This window comes from Chenopodium quinoa, unplaced genomic scaffold (genome assembly GCF_001683475.1).
Source record: "Chenopodium quinoa cultivar QQ74 unplaced genomic scaffold, ASM168347v1, whole genome shotgun sequence".
Taxonomy (NCBI): Eukaryota; Viridiplantae; Streptophyta; class Magnoliopsida; order Caryophyllales; family Amaranthaceae; genus Chenopodium; species Chenopodium quinoa.
In genome coordinates this window covers 3231569-3250615 of record NW_018742770.1, presented here as the reverse complement: position 1 = coordinate 3250615, position 19047 = coordinate 3231569, and the positions used below count along the sequence as shown (strand labels likewise).

General features: G+C 33.2%; 3 protein-coding genes across 3 annotated transcripts; 1 reads left to right on the top strand and 2 right to left on the bottom strand.

Moving 5' to 3' along the window:
- Positions 1 to 84: 84 nt before the first annotated feature.
- On the bottom strand, positions 85 to 1730 carry LOC110724745. Its single transcript, XM_021904199.1, has 6 exons — positions 1373 to 1730; positions 1126 to 1285; positions 895 to 1023; positions 676 to 819; positions 362 to 562; positions 85 to 262 (listed from the first exon to the last, which is right to left on the bottom strand). The coding sequence occupies exons 1-6, from the start codon at positions 1417 to 1419 to the stop codon at positions 149 to 151; spliced, it is 795 nt and encodes a 264-aa protein (XP_021759891.1). The 5' UTR covers positions 1420 to 1730; the 3' UTR covers positions 85 to 148.
- A 7492-nt stretch (positions 1731 to 9222) lies between these two features.
- LOC110724744 (lon protease 2-like) lies at positions 9223 to 10449 on the top strand. Its single transcript, XM_021904198.1, has one exon. The coding sequence runs from the start codon at positions 9441 to 9443 to the stop codon at positions 10299 to 10301; it is 861 nt and encodes a 286-aa protein (XP_021759890.1). The 5' UTR covers positions 9223 to 9440; the 3' UTR covers positions 10302 to 10449.
- A 2362-nt stretch (positions 10450 to 12811) lies between these two features.
- On the bottom strand, positions 12812 to 17751 carry LOC110724740 (ervatamin-B-like). Its single transcript, XM_021904194.1, has 5 exons — positions 17201 to 17751; positions 15794 to 16029; positions 14466 to 14606; positions 13936 to 14367; positions 12812 to 13340 (listed from the first exon to the last, which is right to left on the bottom strand). Exons 1-5 carry the CDS (start codon positions 17610 to 17612, stop codon positions 13284 to 13286), a joined length of 1278 nt encoding a protein of 425 aa, XP_021759886.1. The 5' UTR covers positions 17613 to 17751; the 3' UTR covers positions 12812 to 13283.
- Positions 17752 to 19047: the final 1296 nt, after the last annotated feature.

Genomic DNA, 19047 nt, shown 5'->3' with positions numbered 1-19047 from the left:
ATTATATAAAAAACTTTCATTCAAAGATTAAAATGAAATATCAATTACAATAATATTAAAATAAAATCCATAAGTCTACTTCTAAAAAAAAAAAAATAGTCATATATAAGAAATGAACATATACATAGTTGTAAATGAACATTTGAAACTACAAAGTTGCAAATTTTCTAGCTTTCCTTCTATTTGCTCTTGATTCAGTGTTTTCTTCAAATAACATCAGTTCTGCTGTGTATTGGAGCCTTAGATTTCTAATTTGTTCCACCTGTTGAACAAAATGAATTGTCAAATTTTAATTAAACAATCTTTACTGTTTCATAAATGAATATTATATCTTAAATAATTGATCATTTATAACTCTTACATTGTTTGGTTTTAAATCACAAATCCAACTCTCATTAGGATCAGCAGTGAAGGTTTCCATATGCTTCATAATGTAAACTCCACAGTTTGTATAGTCATTGTTGCTACGCCATTTCATCTTTTCCAAAACAACTGTGTAGTCTTCAATTCTTTTTGCATCTTGATATCCAAGGTGTTTCATGTACTCTGCCAATCCTTTTAACTGATAGAAAAAAGAGTAAAAATTGTTTAGAAGTTTGTATTGTGATGAAGACATGAACAATAAATAAAAATAATTGATCATGTAGTCAACTATAAATGAACATATTATCTCACCATCATTTTTGGTTGTTCTTCATATTTTGCTTTGACTGATACCTTTTTTGGTAGTTTTCTATTGTCAATTATATGAATTTTGTCTTCTATATGATTGACGCACAACAGAAAAAAATGTTGAGAAGTTGATACTGGGAAGAAGACCTGAACAAATTATATAATGTTATTGGACAATATATTGAATGTAATTGAACATTTGTATTAAACAAGAATTAATACCTGTTTATATCCAACAATGCTGTCAATTTTATTCAACTTCAGTTCATTGTCAATTCTTTCTATGAAGGCATTAATTCTTGTCTTCATTGATGATCCTTCTTGACAAACTCTATTTGTGCACATAATGTGCTGTTGAAATACAAACAAACATATAGAAGTTAAATGAATTTTTAGCAATTATTTATCATAGGAAAATAGAATCAATAATATAAAAAAAGAAGAAAGACTAACATGAAGCACTGTTGAGAAATAAATCTTGTTTCTCGGCTTTTTATGATTAAGAAACCTTGCCCATCCATCTATGACACAATTTGTCACTTCAACATCATCTCCAAGAGTTTTCATTTCATTTCTATTGATGAGATTCAAGCCATCATAGTATAAGAGTGCACTGCATTATGAACATTTAATAATATGAATGTGAACATATTTTTATAAAAGATATTAAACCTTAAGTTTAATTAGTGTAAGTAATTACCTTTCATCTTTTCCACCAAGAGCAAAGTCTACTGCAATTTGGTTCATGGCTTTCTCATCTTTAAACAGATCCTTGTACTTGACCAAGTAAGGAGATCGGAAAGCAGGAGGAATTGTTTTCTTTTCGCGTTTTGGTCTTGTTGTTCAATATAAAATATTGTTAAATTAAGAAAATTATGAGGAACATAAATGAACATTTGAGTGTATATAAATAAATTTGAAATTATACCTTTCAACCTTTTCCTTTTCAGTTTTTTTCTTCTTTTCTGCAATTGACTTTTTCTTATCATCATTCCTGGTCATATTACATAACACAAATGTACATTTAGGTATATGAAAATGTTCATTATTATTTTTGAACATTTACTTAATATAAATAATGTACCTTTTTGTGACTTTTGAGGATGAAGCAACAATCTTCTTGTTTTCACTGAAAAGTGAAACAATGTCAGTACATATTAATAAAATAAAAGCTTCTTATGTAACACCCTGAATCATTTTCAATTCATAAAATGAAAGATATTGATTTAACATAAACCTATTGATTTAACATAAACCACACATTCATATTACATATTCAACAAAATAATGTTCACACATACAATAGTTTGAGAAACACCAGTTTCAAGTTACAACACGATAGTAACATAAGTTAAATTGTTCCATCTAGATATTTTATCCTACACCATTACATAACCCTAATAGTAAGACATGTCTTCAGGATTTTACCCCTCCACTTTTTCATCATTTTTTGTTTTTTCAAAAACATCTTCCTTGTTTTGTTTTCCACCTTCAACTGTGTTTTTTGGATCATCACTTTTTTCACCACCATCTGACCTAGGGTCAGCATCAACCACTGAACCAGATCCTGCATCTAAGAAAAAATTTAATTAGATATAATATAATTTCTTTGTAAATGAACATTTGAGTATTTATAATTGAACATTATACCTGTTCTAGGCAATCCTTCATTATCTGACCTAGTGTCAGCATCAAATTTTGAACCAGTTGCTGCGTCTAACAAAAAAATACAATTAATAATGAATATTTCTTGTTTGTAAATGAACATTTTACACTTTTTAATTGAACATTATACCAGTTCTAGAAAATTCTTCAATTCTTTGTTCTGAAGCTGCTGAAGTTTTACCCACATCCTTTTCTTCAGCTGTATTATAAATCATCATTTTGGAGATACACTAAGTTAATAGTATTTACACATAATAATTAGAAATGAACATTTCTACTTAAGTTTATGTACATTATTATTAAATATATGAACATATTACCATTTGTTGAAATTATTGGTTGTTCAATTATATCACCAAGTGTTGAAAAGGTGGGCCCTGTTTCTGTTTAGGACAATTTAGACCACAAATTTAGAATTTTTCATATAAAAATTAGGATATATAGTCTCTTTTAGTTAGAATTTACCAATGGCTGGAGAAGGTGGAGTCAACCCCAAGCTGAAAGCTTTTCTGATGTCATATTCTTGTTCTTTTTCCTTTCCCTTTTTGGTTAATTTCTTCCCAGTCATTTGCTTCTCAGTTGTTTGCTTTTCAGACCCTTGCATCAGATTCTTCTCAGCTTGTGCAAGTGCATTTAGGAAATCCTCACTGCCAAAGAATTCTTCATCTTGGCTTAGAATTGATGGTTCCCTAGCTACCACCTTTCCTAAAACTTCATCAACTTTTTTCACCAAGTCATTTCCAGGGAAGATATCCTTTGCCTTCACCAATTTTGAAGAAAGCTTTGACAGGTTTGAACAAGTTGTTTTTACCAGGGAAACAAAATCATCCATAAAAACCTATATGAATGAATATTAAAAATTATGCAGTTGAACATTTCAGATTATACAAATGAACATTTATGTTAACAAAAGTGATCATTTTATAACCTTAGGACTTTCTTCAACTTCTGCAGCAATCCTTGGTAGAATTTTCCCTCTCCCAAATCCCAATTCTAATTCAATCTTCAACCTCTCAAGAACCATGTCTCTATTCCATGCAGATATGATAGGAATTTTTCTTGGAGGCCTTTTGTCTAACCTCTGAACTCTATCAAAATAGAACAACTACAAGAAAAAAGAAAACATGGAACAGAACATAAACAATAAAAAAAAGTGCATTTATTTAAATTTAAATGAACATTTTGTATCTAAGAATATACCATCAGAAATTGAAGAGGGCCTTTGTAGAACCCCTTGCCTTGCTGCTTTCTCCAATCAACATGACATTTGATAAGTGAGTCATATACAAACTGACACCAGTTCAAATTTTTTATGTTTTCTTTGTCCATCATAGAATAAAGAAATTTGAAATGGCATTGATTGTTTGATACACATTTCATCAAGCAGTTCACAGCCACTGCTAAAAAGTTAGTAATGAAATGTTCACTTGGTGGTCTGTTGTTGGTGAATTTATCATTTATGTATCCATTCACAATCTGCAAACAAAATGAACAAAACATTTATACTTTTGATCATTTAATGTATTTAAAATGAACATTTAAAACTGATCATACCTGACTCACTGATGGAGTTTTTCCTGACCATGATTTTCTCCATTTCTTCAGAAATTCTGCATACTCCTCACTAATTTTATCAGACTTTGGCTCAACAATTGGAATTTCTCCTGTAGGCAAGCCATAAACTACCCTAACATCCTCTACCTCAATTTCTATTTTTTCATTCTTTGGTAGTTCAAAACACTGGCTATTTTCTTCAAAACTTCCCAATAACCAGTTACAGAACTTTTGATCAAGTTGAGGTAAACTAATGTCAAGAAGTGATCCTAACCCTATATCAACAACTTGTTGTTTTTGGGTAGGTGTCATCTTTTTTATCCATGCAATGAACTTCACATGTCCTCCTCTCTTTGAAGATTTCTCTTCCTCAAATTCATCTTCCTGAATTTCCTCAACTTCATCAGTTTCTATTGCTTGAACCATTTCAGTTTTCATTTTCTTTTTTCTCCTACCTTCAATCTTTCCTTCATCATACAGTACCATCTTTTGCTCCTCCTTTTCAACCTTTGCCTTCACTGAATTCCCTTTCTTTGCCTGTTTCTTCCTTGGCTTTACTTCATCCTCTTCCTCCTCTTCCTCCACCTCATAATCATCCTCACTGACAGGCTCTTCTTCTGCTCTATAAACTGACTCTTCACTATCATCATCACTGTCAGTAGAACTTTCATCAGTAGGATCTTGAGAGGGTTCATCTGATGGTACTTCTTGTATTTTTTTTCTCTTTCCAGCATTTCTCTTGGCAGGACTGACATCTGAAAATTAAATATATATAATTTTGTTTAAGTATTGAAAATGTACAGTAAGCAAATGATAAAATGAACAAAATTGTTTTCTCAAATGATCATTCTATATATAGAAATTGAACATTTATAATATATCATTATATACCTGCTTTTCTTTTGCCAGCAACCTTAGAAGTTTTCTTCACTTCTTCTAGAGTTTTCTTTTTCCCACCTATATATTGAAATTGAACATTAATGATATACCATCATAAATGATCATTCTATACATTAAGATTGAACATTTACCCTTTTTGCCTTGGTCTGGAGGATATTCAGCAGGAGCACCTGCCATTTTTTTTATTGGAGTAGGTGCTGGAGGTGGTGCATCAGCTTCCTTTTGAATAGGAAAATTCCTTGTAGACATTCTTCTCTTCTGTCCTATTTTTGCGGTTTCTTTAGCAGGTTCAACATCCTTCTTCAGGCTTCCCTTTTCAGATTCATCTAACAGAACATCTATTGTTTTTAAAAAAAATTTATGTTAGTATATTTGAAAGTGTAATATTTATTGTGTAACAGAAAAGTATTATGATTACCTTGGCTCCTTGTAATTCTACCACTTGGCACAACAACAAGGCTTTTGTTTTTGTTTTTCCTTGCAACCATTTTGTATCTTGTTTTCATTTTGGTTGACTGATCACTTTTTTGTGATGATGGAGCTGTCTCCTCACTAAGTTTTGTGGAAACTTTATCATCATCTTGATCTAGAAGATAAGTTTCATCCTCAATTTGAACAAAATCAGGTGCAATTTGTGCTGCATATGAAATGATCAAATATAAAAGATTAAATAAACATTTATTAAATTGGATGACAAATGTTTACTATATACAATATAAATGAACATTTCAGGTAATGAATATGTACATTTTCCACTATTTACCTTTCGGATCTGTTGTCTTTGTAGACTCATCTTCCACTGTTTTCTCTTTAGGGATTTTCTCCTTTTCAGGCTCTTTTTTTCCCTCTTGTCCTTCTATGAAAATTTAATTAGTTAATATTTATATATTTTTTTTAATCTTATTGAACATTCAATATTATGTAGATCCAATATGAACATTTTATGTAATAAAAATGTACATTTATAAATTTTTACCTTCTACATTTGTTGTCTTTGGAAAGACATCTTCCACAGTTTTGTCTTTAGGGCTTTTCTCTTTTTCAGTCCCTTTTTTTCCTTCTTGTCCTTCTATTAAAATTTATTTAGTTAAAATTTAATTTTTTTAACCTTATTGAATATTTAATATTATGCTTTTCCAATATGAACATTTTTTGTAATAAAAATGTACATTTTAAAATTTTTACCTTTTTCCACAGTTTTCTCTTCTATTGGCCCTTTTTCTTTCTTTTTTGCTTCACCTTCAAAAGTAATAGTATTGTTAAAATTGATATTTATGACTATTAAACAAAAATATTCAATAAATATGATCATTTACCTTTCCTGATTTCCTTGCTTGCCTTTTCCATTCTTTTGAGATTTCTCATAATTCTGATTGTCGATTCTTTGTACTTTCTGTAAATGTATGATATTAACTTTGAAATATATTCATTAATTGATTAAATTAATTCAATTATTTAAATTTAAACATACTTTGGGTTTCTCTCTATGTTTAAATGTATTTCTTGCATCTTGTCCTTTAATGTTGTTATTCTTGAATCATCTTTGGGTTTTCTGATATTTCATTAAAAATATGTTTGAATTTACAATTTTGATTAGTAAATAAAAAAATGAACATATAACTTATATTACTATTGGTCATGAGCAAACTTTTTTGTACTGATTTTCAAATGAACATATAGTCTATCTAAATTGAACATTTAAGTTTTCTTACTTTTGGCCAAGACTATTCTTTACTGGATTGCTTTGCACTTTTGGTTGAACTTCTTCTTGCTTGCTGAAATCAATATTAAGAAATACTTTAAATAAAAAATGCACATAAATTGTACATAAAATATACTGTTATAAAAATGAACATTTATTTATATAAAATTGATCATTAGTATACCTTTCATCCCTACTCTCTTTGTCAGTTGTGTTATGTGTAGCAGACACACTCTTAGTTGTTGCATTAGTAGCAGGAATGTTCTCACTTTGTTCACTTAAAAAAAACAGAATTATTTTATATAATATGATATTAAAGTATGAACTAATTTATACAATGAAGAAGATAATTAGTTATTTTGTATAAAGCTTTTATACCTTATTGTTTGATTTGTCTCTGGTGGTCTTGATTTTGACATAACAAATTTCACTCGAACCTTTTTTTTTTCACTAAAATTTTAAGAATTACCTAATAAGTTTGGTATATATATACAATGTACAATAATTGAATGTAAAAACAATTATTTTATACATATAAACTTACTTGTTTAAAGTGTATCTTTCATAACTATTACCATATTCATTTTGTTCTATAACCTTCTTTAGAGTTAATGGTTCAGATTTCCCATCTCTAAATTGAAGCAAGTGTATCACTCTAAATGGCACATCACTACATTATAAATTAATTCCATGACATTAGTTTGAATGCATATCACTGAAATGATTATTATCATATTTATATATGTGCATGATGATTTAATGAAATGTATATTTGTTATTTAAATCTCAATGAATACTCAAATGAACAAATATACATATATGATCATAATTATATCTATAAATGAACATTATGAGTATCAAATATGATCATATACAATGATGTTTCAATGAAATGTACTTTTGTTTTTAAATCTCAATAAATACTCATATGAACAAATATAAATATATGATCATAACTATATCTATAAATGAACATTATGAGTATCAAATATGATCATATACAAATAACATATTAAACAAAGATAAAACCAATTTTATCAAATACAACTAGCATATTAGACATGAACATAATATATTCTGTAAATGACTAATTACCTTGGTAGTGGAGACATTGTTAAATCCGTACCAATTGACTTGTCAATATCTTTTAAAAGTTCCGGATCTACAATTGGATCATTTTGGCGGTTTTTTTTTCAATTTGTCTACTCTTGACTGAAGAGGTACATCATCATCATCGTCTCTGTTTTATTTAATAAATTGTTAATGTTTTAGTTATTTTCAGTAAAATCTTAGAACAATTACTACAATCGCAAAAATTTTTAACAAAAATTAGGTTTTACAAATAAATTCGCTCTATAATTTTCATCGCAAGAATATGAACAAATTAGGTTTTACAAAAGTTAGAGTTCATACATTTCTTCAGAAATTTTCAACAAATTACTCGTCTCTGAAGTATTCTTCTCCAAAATCATACTACAATTGCAAAAAATTGAACAAAAATTAGGTTTCACACATAAAATCGCACTATAATTGTCATCGAAAAAAAATGAACAAAATTACTTACTCTTTAGATACATTTTGCTCCGATTTTGCAGTTTCTTCTTTCATGTTCTTCTCTGTAGTGGTTTTTTGCAAAATCGCACTACAATCGCAACAAAATGAACAAAATTAAGGTTTCACACATAAAATTGCACTACAATCTCAAAAAATGAACAAAACTAACGAAATTACTTACTCTTTTTTTTGTGATTGTTTAATTTCATCTCGAATATCAGACATTTGAAGCAATTATGAAGTGTTTTGAAGCAATTTTGCAATAATTTGAAGAGAATTTCGTTCCGATTCGACGGTGTTGATGAGAGAGAAATTCTAGAGAAATGAAGAAGATGGTTTTTAGAGAGAGAATAATTTGAAATGGATAGTTTTTTTTTTTTTTTAATAATATATATGTGGGGTAGGGGAAGTTATTTCTAATTTACTGTGGTTAGTGGGAGTGAGTGGGGGTAGTTACTGTAGTTTGTGGGGGTAGGGGAAAAACGCAAACGCTGCGTTTTGTAGGGGGTGTAGGTTATGGTACCTACACTAGGGTGTAGTGTATACTAATTATAATTCTTATATTTTGTGGCGTAGCAAGTGGGTTTGCATGATCCAACTCTATTTATGATTTATCTCTAGACATATGTAGAAAATCATAATAATTATATAGCTCCTATGCCTAAATTCTTGATTACATATGCATTTTCTGTAATAATCATTGCTATTATACATTTATTTTTTAATAATACACAATTGTTGAGCATGAATGCAATATGTATATCAAGTAAATTCCATCATCCAACCAAAAATACATGAAATGATATATGACTACCAGGAGGCTAGAACAGTTAACTAACTCTCTAACTTACAAACGTGAGGTGAGAAGTCAAATCATATCATGCTCCTTCTCTAAATTTACCCGTGTAAGATGGACTTTCTCCTTACAATTACTCGCTCGACTCAAAACCAAGGTCACATCTTTATGATCCGAATCAAGTTATGATTCTACGACCCATTTACAACCTCGTCCCTACACGGCTACACATTCAATATTAACTTATTGAGTATGATTTTTCAAAGCAAGAAATCATCATCCCTCTCAAGTAGCACGTGCCACACAACATACCAAACCCAAAGACTATCCAATCTCTCACGTGTAACCCCCCAAAACCACATCCAAAATCCCTAAAAAAATCCACAATACCTCCCCAAAATTCCACCACCCAAACTCTCACTCACTCCCCTTTCACCCTCACTCAATCAATCCCAGAAAACACAACCATCTTCATCTCCTTCTTCTTCTCCCTCATCCACAAAACACACAATAATGCCAATCATTTTTCTCTCTCCTCTAACCCAAATCTACAAAACCCAATAACCCACCTCACATTTTCTCTCTCCTCCTCCTTCAATGGCGCTCCCTCAATTCCTCCATTACTCCACCTCCCTTAAACCCTCTTTAAACCCTTCACCTCCAACCCCCATTTCCCTCCCCTCAACCCCGCTCTGTCTCAGCTATCAACGCCGTAAGCTCCAGCGCGATATTCTCCGCTGTTCCGCCTCTTCCTCATCCTCCCAACCACAGAACAACCCGCCATCCCCAAACCCAACCCCACAAAACGACGTCGTTGAGCTCCCAATCTTCCCCCTCCCACTCGTCCTCTTCCCGGGGTCAATCCTCCCACTACAAATCTTCGAGTTCCGATACCGAATCATGATGAACACCCTCCTCCAAACCGACCTCCGATTCGGGGTTATCTTCTCCGACACGCTATCCTCCTCCTCCTCCTCCGCCACCTCCGTCGGTTGCGTCGGCGAAGTCGTCAAACACGAGCGTCTCGCCGACGATCGCTTCTTCCTAATCTGTAAAGGACAAGAGCGATTTCGAATCAACAAGATAGTACGCTCCAAACCCTACCTCGTGGCAGCCGTTGATTGGCTCGAGGATAAGCCCTCCTCCGATGGGTCCCACGAAGATTTGGAGAGCCTTGCCAAGGATGTGGAGAGTTACATGAGGGATGTGATTCGCTTGAGCAATCGATTGAATGGGAAAGAAGAGAAGGAAATTGGGGATTTGAGGAGGAACTTGTTTCCGACACCGTTTTCGTTCTTCGTTGGGAGTACGTTTGAAGGGGCTCCCCGTGAGCAGCAGGCGTTGCTTGAGCTGGAGGATACCGCGGCGAGGTTGAGGAGGGAGAAGGAGACTTTGAGGAATACTTTGAACTATTTGAGTGCTGCTTCTGCTGTTAAGGATGTGTTTCCATCTTCTTGATTATATGGGAGAATGAGAATGAGAGAAGGTTTGTGAATAGATAGGTAACTTTTTATATTTTTTTTTGGTTGGAATGAATGAATGTATTGGTATAAAGGTTGTAAATGATTGTTATTTGTGCGTAATGGGAATATATTTTTATGAAGTAGTTAGTTGTTGTGTTGTTTTGTGTTCTTGAATCAGTGACAATGAGGTTGCTTTTTGTGTGATACAACATGTTTAGTCACCCGGAATCACGGAATAAGTCAATTGTGCTAAGTCTGTTGTAGACAATATATCCGTTATATACAAGACCTACCGGACTGATTACATCATTTGTGGGAGAATGCTTGTGAATCTATTATGTGTGAGGGTTGTTTGACTCCATTGTGGAAATAGCTAGCTAGCAATGTCTTGGAATTGAATTGTGGATTTGGTTCATTAGTTATATAGGCTAGCATTCGGAACCTAGAGCAGGAAAGGGAAGGGAATGGAAATGAAGGAGAGTACTTTTGTCTGGTTTGTTCTGCTGGAATTGATGGAATTCCTTTACTTGGCTAGCTAATTGTGGAGAAATTGTAAGGAAATCGGCAAATTAATGTTATATTTACCTTCTCTTAGTTTAAATTCTGCTTATTTGGGAGATAAAGAGAGTATTGTAAGTAGTCTTTCCTGCCACATTTGATCCTTATTAATGTCAAGATAGATAACCTTCCAGAAGGTAGCAAGTAAAATTGTCATACCAAATCATTTACATTTCATTGTTTTATCATGGATAGTTTGCTGTTGTTTCTGCAACCTCTCTTAATAGAGGTTCAATTAGGCAAATGGACATTCTCAAAATTGTTCTAGTGACAGGAAGTTGTCTATGACCCAGACCTCGAGGGTTGGGGGAGTTTGGTGGGATTGTGTGTGCATGTGAATAGGTCATGGTAGTGTAGGCGGTGTAGCATTGGCAACATTTATAGCAGGCTATAAACTCCGCTGCAGGTTGTTTACAAGCTTGGGGCTGCATTGCTTTGTGGTGTACTGCAGAAGGAATTATTCCTATCTGCTATCTTCTGCTGATATCAATTTTTAAGTATCATAAGGGAAGGTTTAGATGGTATTTATTAGTTACCTTCTGCTCATTAACTTGTACTTTTTGTATCCTTGCTGTTTCGGTAATTGTTTTTTAGAAGTCATTTGCAACAATCTATGTGACCGAAGCAATTGTGAAAATTGTGTATGCCTATGGGCTATGGCTAATTTTCAAGAATCCTAATGGAGAGATTTGAGGATGGTTACCTTCTGTATTTTTTAGACTGTTGTGTAACTTGGATGCTGTGTTCTCTGTAAAGGTTGCCCATCCTTTCTTTTTTTTTTTTTTTTTTTCCTCTGAGTCTGGTGTCCTCTCTGTCATTTCCACCTTCTAGCAATGAACATGCTTTGAGTGGCATAGTTACCTCAATTTCGACGAAAGTATCAAGCAGGTTATGGTTAGATTATATTACTGCTGCATTGCTATAACTTGACAATTAGAAACAGCTTGGTTTCCTGCGCATAATCTGATTTACCTAGAAGCCATGGCAGTTCTTCCTATTGTCTGATTTACCTAGAAGCGACGGCAGTTCCTCCTATTGCGGCATGGGCATGCTGCATGTACGCCTCTGCCTTATCATTGTATATACAAATCAAGAATTGAATGGTCTCACTGAGTCACGGTTTTCTACTTCAGAATCAGTTTACAAGAACTACCACATCTGTGTTTGAACTTTGTAACTGCTTAGGTGCTTTAAGATGTATATAGAGATAAGTGACTAAGCGACTATTTATCGGTTTTGTGGAGATCTGAGATTTGTTGAAGAACATTTTCACTGTTTTGCTATGAATTGAAGTTTCTTATTTCATAAATCAGTGTATGAGCACTGACGTGACGGGGCTATTTGATAATTTGATATGCATTCAGGCACAGAATTGTTCAAAGACCTTGCTTGATACTGGTTCTTGTTCGCAGGATTTGTGGTCTTTGCTGCTGTGCAATTACTTATGTTAGAGGTTACTGAGAGTCTGAGATGGCCATATGCTATAAAAATCAGACACTCTATATTTAGGTCACATTGTCTAAACTCTAAAGTCTTGACTCTTCATCACTCAAGTAACACATGATTTTACGTCTAAGGATGCTTAATGATAGTTGTGGTCTATTATGTCATCGCTAGATAACTAAATTTTGTCGTGTCAAAGAATTGAATCATAAACTCAATTACTCCAGGAAATGCGGCAAACGCCAAACAGCTTCATTAACACAAATTTGATGAAGCATGCATTGGCCTTGGTCATGGCCTTAGGAGAACCCAAATCTAAAAACTTTTGAAGACAAATACTGATCCAAGTTTCGGCGCCATTTTGTTTTAAGACGTGTTGATATAAACCTATCATATTTTTGCGGATCGATTACTCAATATTTTCTTAACGCAAGAACTACGATAATATTAATTAATCAAAGTCGAAGCTTGACAAAAATCGACTAACCCTCGTTATGTTACAGATTTTTAGCTGCTTTCCTCATCATTCAGGAGTCCAATTTTATTAATAGAAAACACAATGTCACCAAGAATATTTGAGCCCTGAACCTGTTTACAACCATAGCAAGGCAAATACCAGTATATTACATGAACTCATGAGAATCTAACTGTCGGACCATAATAACACTGCTGTAAGAGTAGAAAAGCTTCTTCAGCAGAAAACTATGATATTAACAAGGCATATATAGCAAAATCATCACCCTCTACTCTCCTTCAGCATAAACGATATCAAACTGTATCTATTTTCCACCATGTACAACAGTACAAAGATGCGCAATGTCGAATATACTGCATGAATTCCTCTATATAGCATGGGGAGTTTCATCTACCTTCCCCCCCTATTGTCGAAATGTGATAAAGAATACGTACAAGCATCCAAGGATAGTTTCAAACACCAAGTTCCTGAATACAAGGGGCCTTCAAACTGCCAGATTCTTCACAAGCTGCTCTGTCTGCTGTTAAATGGTTTGGCTAAAGTAATATTTCCTGTTCGCTGCAAGATCAACAATTTTGAGTTTGTGTTAGTATTACCAATGTAAACACTTCATCAACTACATCACAGAATCATAAAATTCAAATTCCAACCAATTGCAAAAGAAATTGTAATAAAGTCAAATTATTATTACCAATGTTAATAAGTCATAGCACACAACCAAGTAAGCATGATAAAATCACAAAACTCAAAAGGAAAGCCTATTGCAAGAGATAACACAGCATGATATTCAAACAGGTGTTAGAAAACATTCTTAGATATGAAAAACTAAACCCACCAGGAAAACAGTTGTATCAAACGGTAAATAACTTATTGAGAGATCGGTGCTTTTTTTTTTTTACCTTTTAGGGATGATCTTTAATGTCTTGGTGTTTGAGAGTTAAAGTGAGACCCTCTTAGTTACTCTTAACACAATTTATTTGAACTTCTTGTCTAACAAAAAAAAAAAGAGACATCGTGTCTCAAACACAATTTTACACACAGCAGTCAGAAATTTAAGTGTATGCACAATGGATGATCTTTTCTTTCCTGCTATTTTAATTACCCCCAAGCTGTCAATTAAAAATTTGCTAAACAGAATGAACTAGGTACTAACCTTGAGACAAAGGTTTCTTTGTGTATCACATACTGGATAGTCACGAGGACAACAGTGGATATGATCTTTGCAGCATACTGCAGAATTTAACTCGCAGCATTTCCAAGTTGTGCATATACCAAGAAAGCTCCGTGCACAACAGCAAGTCTGACCTGCTGGACAAGATGTGAACAAACTACATCTAGTAGGTCCGGGAGGTGGTGGTGGTGGTGGATTAGGGGTTGTTTTTGTGGGATATGATGGCATCACATTGATGCCACAAATTCCACTTTTATCTCCACTGTTCCGCTGCATGTGTACAAAGCCATTCATACCCCAAGAAGTTCCCCATGAATTTTTAACTATCCAGTAATCAACTCCATTCTCTGAACCATAACCAACAATCAGAACAGCATGATCTACAGAGGTGGAACATGGGCCCGAAAAGATTCCCTGAAAGAAAAATAAATAAACAAGTAAAATCTTCATGTCAAAACACAAATACTCTTTGTATCAGAAAAGCCAAGAGGTCCAAGAGCGAAGGAATAAACCTTAGAGTATAACTGGAATGCTCTCTCACTGCCACATATGCCAACACTTACTGGTTGAACGGCTACAGCCTTTTGGAGTTCTTTCTCATTATTAGGAGGGACATCAGCATAACCATCAATAGTTACCACATGTCTCGCAAGCTGTAATATAAAAAAAAACAAAGATTTCTTTGAGTTCTATTGCTCAAAAAGTCAGCAACTACGAGAATATTAGACAAGCTAAAACAGGAAGCATTAGATCCATTAAAGGGTTTGTTTGCTTTCTCTCTTCTTTTCCACAGTGTTTTTGAATTATGAATGCTACTTCAATTATACTATTTATACCCTTTAGTAAGAGCTGAGGAGAAAATTTATATCGTCAAACTTGTACGTGTCCCAAGTGTTGAACTTCTTTATTTTGCAAAACACTTCTTTCTTTGCAGTCCAAAATGAAGAGTCTTGTGTCCATACAGCCACACTCATGTCTGAGTGTTGAAGATCCATATTGGACTTTCAAGTGCATAAGGCAAAATGAAGTGTACAAGATTGGCAAAATGAAGTGATGACATGAATTCAAGAAGCAAAGTTCTTGAGTATAGATTATAGAATGATGATTACACCCTGTCACCTATGCAAGCCAGGTTAGAAGAATTAAACTCTTGCTGCAATATTTGTTTTTGCATCATGCGGTTATGCCATTAAGAAAAATATCTCTGATAGTTTAATAGACGGCATATAGTTGTTTTCCCAAACTGTCAAGTGGGCATACAAGTGGAAAATATAGCGGGACACGGAACTGGATCAGGATGAATTTTTCATAATAGCTGTCATTGCATCAATTATAGAGCGCATGAAATTAGTCCTCATTGTGCAGAATGCTCACCAGGCTAATATGTCATTAAACTAAATAAGACACCCACAGATGAGAAAGGATTTTACTCTCTTAGCTCCATCCACTTTAATTAAGAGAGCAGCACAATCCTACATTGGTTAAAACTTTCAATTTCCACCATCAAATATTGAGGTGGAGCTAAGAATCAGTTGTATTTAGAGCTTAGACAAGAAAGTTCCGTCTCTTCCCATAAGACTGTACTAACAATGCAAGTGACTCAATGAAAACAGCTGTTTTCTGCATTGTTATGTGTACGAGCTAACCTAAATCAGCCATGATATTATGTTTATAACGATGGAAGACTTCTAAGATTTTCAAATGATCAGGAAAAAAAAATCACCTAAGCTCTCCAATACTAAATGTTAGTAGAATTTTTGCTCCATACTTGAGGTGTGGTTAGTAAGATAGCGTAAACATAAATATAATCAAAAGATAAACCCATAGGAAAGTGTCTTACCTTGTTCCTATTGCAAGATTTTTGTTTAGCCTGGTATGGGTAGTCTTTCTCAGTGTCAATACCATGATTATCTATAACAAACTGGTAAGCATAGTCCATGAGCCCTCCATCACAGCCTTCATTGTAACTTCTATCACAGTCAATTAACTCCTGCTCAGAAAGGCTGACAAGAGAGCCTGTGACAATTTTGTTTACACCTTCAATTGCCCCTGTGGCGGAGAAAGCCCAGCAAGCACCTGAAAAACAAACCAGTACTCATTAAAAGAAAATAAGGGTTTGTTTCATAAGCATACTTCACTACTTCCTCCAAGAACTTAGAAATAATAATCTAATTAAATAAAATAAAATAAAAAATAGAGTCTGAGTTGTTTCAAAATATTAGCAATCAACAACATCAGTATTATATAAACAAAAAACGTAATCAGTATTGTCTCAATGCTTCTAAGAAGGCTTTCAGCTTATCAGATATCTGCAACCTTACCCTTACACTTACAGTTAAAAGAAGGTCTTTTACAGTAGGCTGTTGATCTGAAAGTAATGGCAGTAGGGGTAGGCTTCTTCACAATTATATATATGTACATCCAGTTCAATTAGCCATTTTAATTGGGGGTTGTTAAACAGCACCCTCAATTCTCCAGTTAACGCCCGCAAAATAAAGTTATTTTACGAACATACCCTTAATTGACCAATCTCTCTATAAACTACTATCACCACCGTGGCACCGTCCACCACCACCTCCTCCTCCCATTTACATACAAATCACCGTCACCATTGTCACAGTTTAAAATGCGGGCGTTACCCAGTAAAATAAGGGCGTCGTTTAATGTTTCATTTGGTACATTATGATCCAACAAATATTAAATATTTCAGCTCCATTGAAAGTGGAAAGTAATAGGCCATCCGCCATTGTCACAGTTTATTTGATTTGACACCTACTATTAGTAGTCTTAAAATTGCAAGGAGGATAACCATGAATAACCCAAGTCATATCTCTTTTCAATTCAAAACAAGATTGGATGTCATTGTCCAAAGCATTATTGGTTCATTTTTCTGTTACATTATAATTCAGAAAGATGAAATCCTAAACAAAAGGGGTGAGTTAGCTGAATACCAATTATCTCCCATTTATCAGTCAAATCAACCCAAAATTCTCAATCAATAACCAACAAGGCAACAGCCATAAAAACTTTCTTTAAAATGCTAATTTCCAATGTTCAGTCAACATAACCCACAATTTCTTAAAATAAAAAGAACCACAATAACATAAACACAGAACAACCCAATAAACTAGAGGGGAAAAAATCACAATTTCAGAAAAACCCCTTAATTATAGCCTAAAAATTCAATTTAATTCACAAAAATACTAAAAGCCCCCAAAAAATTAATAAAAAAATAAAGAAAACACACCACAATTTCCTTGATCCTTGACATTAGTAACAGCACCTTGATTCCTCCAATCAACAGAATCAGGAATACCCAAATCAGGCAACTGAACAGGATTTTCACTATGCTTCAACCTGATGAAATCATTAGCAGAACTAGAAAGCCCAAGCTTAGAACTTCTAAATTCATGGTGGGTTAAATCAGCATAAGCATTCAGAGCAAGGGTATAAGTGGAATTTCCCAAGCTGTTATGGTGGTTGACAAATTCCAAATTATCTTCAAAAATTTTGAGCCTGTATTGTCTTTCTTGCTCAGATGGGTATGTTTTGCCATGTTTTTTGCACCACGAATCAAAAAGTTCGGAGCTTGATTCAGAAAGATGGTGTGAAAAATGGAGGGTGAATAATAATAACAATAGTAGAGAAAGTTTGCTCATTTTTTGGATTGGGAAATGGTCAAATGATTGAAGGAGTGAGAATGAATAAGCAAATGAGTAAATGACCCATATATATTAGGGTGAATTTAGATTGGTGTGAAAAACAAGTTGATTGGTACGTTTAGTTCTTCGGTGTTACAATTACAGCCAGAAGGTTGGAGTAGTTGCGAAATTGCCAATTATATGCATGAACCTCGTGGTTCTATCTTGTATTAATGTCCTTTTCTCTTCTCTGTCAATTTGTCATCACTACATGGATTTGTTGGGCACAAAGAAGTTGTAAGGGAATTACCTTATTTCCTGGACTCTTTTAAAAATGACTCTAACAGTACACGTTAGTATTTATAATATCAGCAACAAATTATATCAATACCAACAAAATATTTTTAGTAAGTTTAAATCACTAAATAAGGTGGTTGCTATCATGATGATACTATCTAAAGTATAATGAAATACCAACATGTGTTATGACATTAATTTTTTCAAGTGCGGTAAAAGTGAATGGACGGTTATGCCCTTCTAAAATGACTCTAGCAATTAGAATCCAAGAATTCCTCAATGTTAATAGCGTGAAATCATGTTGTCGATTGTTATTTGATTTTTTTCAATTTTGTTGTTCTTCTTGTTTGACATTTTAAAACCTATAACTAATAATAAAGTAATAACTAATTTTACCGCTGATATTACCACTCATGTGTTAGCTTATTAAAAAAATTCCATCCAAAATATAAAAGACATTTTTTTTTTTTTATAAAGCTAATGTTTGAAAAAGGTAGATTAATTATACATTTTTTTAGGGTAGATTAATTATACATTTTTCTAAAAGCTTTTATGACTAAATTTACTAATCACAAATTTATTATAAAAAAATACAAGTAATAAAATTAATGGTTGGTCTCTTTCATTTTCCTTCTAGACGATATTGAATTTTTTTTCCAATATTTTATTAATAATGTATGAGTTTGAATTTTCTACTATATATTAATTCTTCAAATTTTTTAAAATGGAACAAAACAACTAAGCTGATATAATGTTAACATTTCATATATTTTATTTTAACTATGAAATTAATAAGAATATTTAACATCATTTTTGTTAGCTCAATTTATCTAACAAGAGAGATCAATATTTATTATGTTTATCTAAATTATTTATATTAAGCACATAAGAGCAAAATTTTAAACTATGCATCGCACTGGACTAGCCTAGTGGGAGGAATTAAAGTAGAGGGAGCCTAGGTTAATGACAGAGATAAACCCAAGTTCTTTATTTACATGATTATTGTATTGTAAGTGCATTGGTTTTCGCGCTGACCTATTAAAAATATATTTTGTTGTTCATTTGCCATGTGGCAGTGACATACGGAGAAGGCGAATGTTTGCTACTGTTTGCAAAATTCACCATCTTCCTCCTCTCACCCTCTTCTTCTTCCTAT

Bases quoted from the DNA above. Each gene is read 5' to 3' on its own strand.
- LOC110724744 (XM_021904198.1), top strand. From the start codon at position 9,441: ATGGCGCTCCCTCAATTCCTCCATTACTCCACCTCCCTTAAACCCTCT.
- LOC110724740 (XM_021904194.1), bottom strand. From the start codon at position 17,612: ATGAGCAAACTTTCTCTACTATTGTTATTATTATTCACCCTCCATTTT. The intron at 14,607-15,793 runs GTAAGACACTTT...TTTATATTACAG, and splicing joins AATCTTGCAATAGGAACAAG to CTTGCGAGACATGTGGTAAC. The intron at 14,368-14,465 runs GTTTATTCCTTC...TTTTTCTTTCAG, and splicing joins CATTCCAGTTATACTCTAAG to GGAATCTTTTCGGGCCCATG.
- LOC110724745 (XM_021904199.1), bottom strand. From the start codon at position 1,419: ATGAACCAAATTGCAGTAGACTTTGCTCTTGGTGGAAAAGATGAAAG. The intron at 820-894 runs GTATTAATTCTT...TAATTTGTTCAG, and splicing joins GCATTGTTGGATATAAACAG to GTCTTCTTCCCAGTATCAAC. The intron at 563-675 runs GTGAGATAATAT...TTTTTCTATCAG, and splicing joins AAGAACAACCAAAAATGATG to TTAAAAGGATTGGCAGAGTA.